Source organism: Oreochromis aureus, linkage group 22, assembly GCF_013358895.1.
Source record: "Oreochromis aureus strain Israel breed Guangdong linkage group 22, ZZ_aureus, whole genome shotgun sequence".
Taxonomy (NCBI): domain Eukaryota; kingdom Metazoa; phylum Chordata; class Actinopteri; order Cichliformes; family Cichlidae; genus Oreochromis; species Oreochromis aureus.
The window spans coordinates 29,302,000-29,305,997 of NC_052962.1; the positions used below are offsets into that span (position 1 = coordinate 29,302,000).

Consider the following 3,998-nt stretch of genomic DNA (forward strand, 5'->3'; position numbering starts at 1 on the left):
GATTTGGGGAGCCCAGCGCGTGCTCCCGATGCAGGGAAACTAATTTTGCAGGGGAGACCTACCTTGGCACTTGTGCAGGTGAAGCCAAAGGGAAGATATGCATTTGGCGATGCTTCATCTCCTGCTTTGCGTTTATGTGGGAGCCCCGTCAAAAACCTGTCCACAGTGTCCAAGCGCTCTTTTTTTTTTCTTTTTTCTTTTCATACCGCGCCCCCCCTGCAATGGCTCTGCGCCCCCCCTAGGGGGCGGGCCCCACACTTTGGGAACCTCTGGTTTAAACTCTCTTTCATCTCCCTTGAGTCTATTTACAGTCTGGAAAGTTTTTATATCATTTTAATAAAACAGGCAGAACAAGGTTTATTTTCATAGGCTTTAGATATATAACTCCTCTGTGAGGTCAGACACTGATGTAAATTCTTAAAAGTTACAACAAAAAAAAAGCGTTTCACTGGTGACATTGCAGTTTTAGCACATAATACACACATTAAAAAAACAGGAACAAACTAATCATTAACATTTATTTCATTTTAAATGGTATATATATCTTTTCATGAAAGGAAGCTTTAAAAGTTTGCAGCATTAGCTTTTGAAAAACGGCCTCATTGTGTCCTCTACTCCCACCTCTACTTCCCGAATTAAATTTAGACACACAGAGCCACAGCTGGTTTCTCACAAATACTTCTAATATTTACTTTGCAGGAAATATCAAACCAATGCGTTTTCCCCATGCTCGCACAGTCCTCTCCATCAGGATCTTCTCCAGTCCAATTATTTGGCTCATGAAAGAACCAAAATGTCAAACTAAGGGATGAAGAACAGAACGGGCATTAACTGTTAAAGCTAAACTTTGATTGTGAAAATGAAAAAAACCCCAAAACAGTTTGATAATTTGTTCAGTGTTTTTTTTATATGCCACATGTGCATGTCATAAAATCTGGTTCCTCTTTCTCACTGTTTGTTTTGTCGCGGTCGTTCTAAGCCCTTCTCTTTCTGCTCACCACCTCACTGTCACTGAGTACCGCTGGTCTGTCTTCTTTCTGTCTTTTCCTTACAGTATAATCCAGCTCTAAGGTGACTGTTATTGTAAATAGGCAAACCCTGCAGTACATTTCATATGTATGAAGTGCAGTATAATGTAATTGGACTGAATCAAACCCTTCATTCAGCGGTGAGCCGTCCACCCACAACCATCTGCCCTCTACTGCTGAGTCTGTCAGTCCGATCCAGAAAAGGTCGTCATAGCCCTCGATTTTTTGTTGAATAGCTATCCTCAAGAAGCTCTAAACAGAAAAAAAATCATTACGTTACTTTGTGAAACATTTTTACCAGCCTCAGTCCTGGGATGATGAAACATGAGGGTGAGAGCATGAACCTGCAGCAGTGGTTTGTACCTGCTCCTCTTTGCTGTCTATCTTAACCAGGCCTCCTCCTTTAGTGATACATCCAGTGCTCCTCTCATTCCAGGATGATTTGCTTGTGGAGAAAAAATAGCACTTTCCTCCATGTTGCTTCCAGCCATCCTCACATTTATAACATGAATCATCTTTGAAGAGATTGCATCAAAGACTTCAGTCAGGTGGAAGAAAACATGTTTATGATTGTGTGATTTGGAGTCTAACGTACTGATTCTGTCAGTCCATCCTTGTTTCTTTAATCAGAGGATTGAAAAAGCACATCAAAGACAAAATATAAAACTTACTCGTAGTTATATCAAGAGGTTGTGGGGTTGTAGGCGGTATCGTGCTGTACGATTGTGTTACTGTTATGAAAAAATACACAGATTTTCATAAAATTTCAGCAGAAACACAATTTTTTTTTAATATATATATATATATATATATATATATATATATATATATATATAGATGTGTGTGTGTGTGTGTGTCCGTGCGCACTTTTTTTGTGTGATTTGGCGACAGCAGGATCGGAGGATAAAAACAGATTAAAGACCATTTAAAACTTACGCATGTTTATTTCAGGAGGTTGTAGGGTTGTAGTTGGTATTGTGTTGCACGGTTCCGTTACTGTTATGAAAAAGAGATTAAAGAAAAATTGACATTCATAAATCTTTCATCTTCTTTTTGATTTGAAGGACGCAGGATGCTCCCTGGGTCCTGCAGCTACATATTTGTTTATTTGATCTCTTTCTGCAGATACATAAATCATAAATAAATGTGTCAAGTTTAAAATTCACAACTTACTAATTTTTACTTTAGGCTCTGGACATGTGGGCTGCACTGTACTACATGGTTTCATTTCAGGCAGTCTCTCTAAAACACAAACCCCACAAAACAAAACAAGTTGAAAACCAAACAAATTAAAAACAATAAGAGAAAATAAAATAACAGTTATTCATCAGGATCAATCATAAGTATGGAACTATTTAAAATCTTAAAATGCTGGAAAAAAACAATAAGCAAAGTTTAATAATAGTTTAATAATAGTTTAATAATAATAATAATAATAATAATAATAATAATAATATCTGTGTGTTGTGTGATTAAATTCACGAAAGAAAAGGTCACAAACAAACAAAGGTTTATTACAATAAGCAGGAGTCTCATATTCTTACCCGCGACATTGGTTTGTACAGTTTTCTGCTTTAGCTCAAGGTTTCTGAGCATTTCCCTGGTTGTCAAAAGCTCAAACACTTATGAAAAAATAAAAATAAGATAAGAAAAAATAAAAATCATACAGTAATATTTTTCAGATATTTTTTCAGATATTTTACTCTTTGTAAAGTATATTTTTAAGCCCTTAAACATATAAATTATGACAAAACCAATGTGTCAAGAAACATCGCTTCACCAAAGAGTAGAACACATTTATGTTTATGGTTGTGTCCAGCATCCAATTAATGAAACATGTCATAACTGCATAAGTGCTGGACAAATTTGTCTTGAAGCCTATTAGAAGTTTTAAATAAAAGTATTTCATTTGATGCAGATGAATTAAAAATTAATAAGTTACGTTTTTATTCACAATTGTAAACATTCTGATTCTCAGTTAATTTACAATAAATCAGAAAGTTATTTAAGTAAAGCTACATGAATAAAACTACAAACTCACAGAGATAAATTACCACGAGAGCCGACACCAGGAGAACACAGACAACCAGCACGGCCACTCTGAGCTTTAATGCATTGTTTGATTTTTCACGTTGAAAGTGAAGAGCTTCACCTGATTTAGAGGAGACAGAAAGTGAACACACAAGTACATAAACATTTAATAAATAGTTCTAACTCTACTGCAGTTGAGCAAAGATGTAAAGATATGTCACTGTTTAATAGAATTCCAGTGTTTTCTGGTATAAAACCTTAGACACAGCTGGATTAGACTAAAGGGAAACATGACACAGTGTATATTACATAACAATATCACTGACTTTTTTATTTTTATTTTTTTCTTCATAAATGAGGTATTTCATATATTCATATGACAAAATTGTAAGTAAGGTATTTAAGATATTTTAACTAAAACGATATTGTTACGTTCTATGAAAACAGCATTGTTCATAAACAGTGTAGATTTTTGTCCTCCCTGTTGATTTACCACCACATTAATGTTCTTACCTTCTATGTATTTCTGTGGACAGCTTGTCATGCTGAGGCTTCAAGCTCCTGACTTCAGAGTTAGTCCACCTGTGTCTGAATCACAATAACAAAACAGCAAACTGGTGCTGATTATTTTAATCAATTCCTTCAATATTTACTGAAAATTTAGCATCAAGCTTCACCTCTGCGACCCTCACCTCAGGCTTTTCAAAGAGAAGTGAAGCACAACACCTTTCAGTTCTCTCTGTTAAAAAAACAACAACTTCCTGATGACTTTAAAGGATGGGGAGGAGGGTCCATCTACAGCGCAGCTCATCTATTATTAGATTCAAAGAGATAGAGCAGAAAAAAATATTAGTGCCAATGAAGCTTCTCAAACAGCAGTTAAAAAACCTGCTCAACAGTAATGAGCTGTACGAAAACTGATTTCAAACATGACAAATA

The 3,998-nt window shown here is 35.6% G+C and overlaps 1 protein-coding gene across 1 annotated transcript; it reads right to left on the reverse strand.

Annotated features, from left to right (window-relative positions):
* Positions 1-296: 296 nt before the first annotated feature.
* On the reverse strand, positions 297-3,791 carry LOC120435486 (C-type lectin domain family 4 member M-like). Its single transcript, XM_039605169.1, has 10 exons — positions 3,752-3,791; positions 3,573-3,647; positions 3,070-3,180; positions 2,573-2,650; positions 2,202-2,270; positions 1,965-2,024; positions 1,700-1,759; positions 1,392-1,543; positions 953-1,280; positions 297-801 (listed from the first exon to the last, which is right to left on the reverse strand). The coding sequence occupies exons 2-9, from the start codon at positions 3,601-3,603 to the stop codon at positions 975-977; spliced, it is 867 nt and encodes a 288-aa protein (XP_039461103.1). The 5' UTR covers positions 3,604-3,647; positions 3,752-3,791; the 3' UTR covers positions 297-801; positions 953-974.
* Positions 3,792-3,998: the final 207 nt, after the last annotated feature.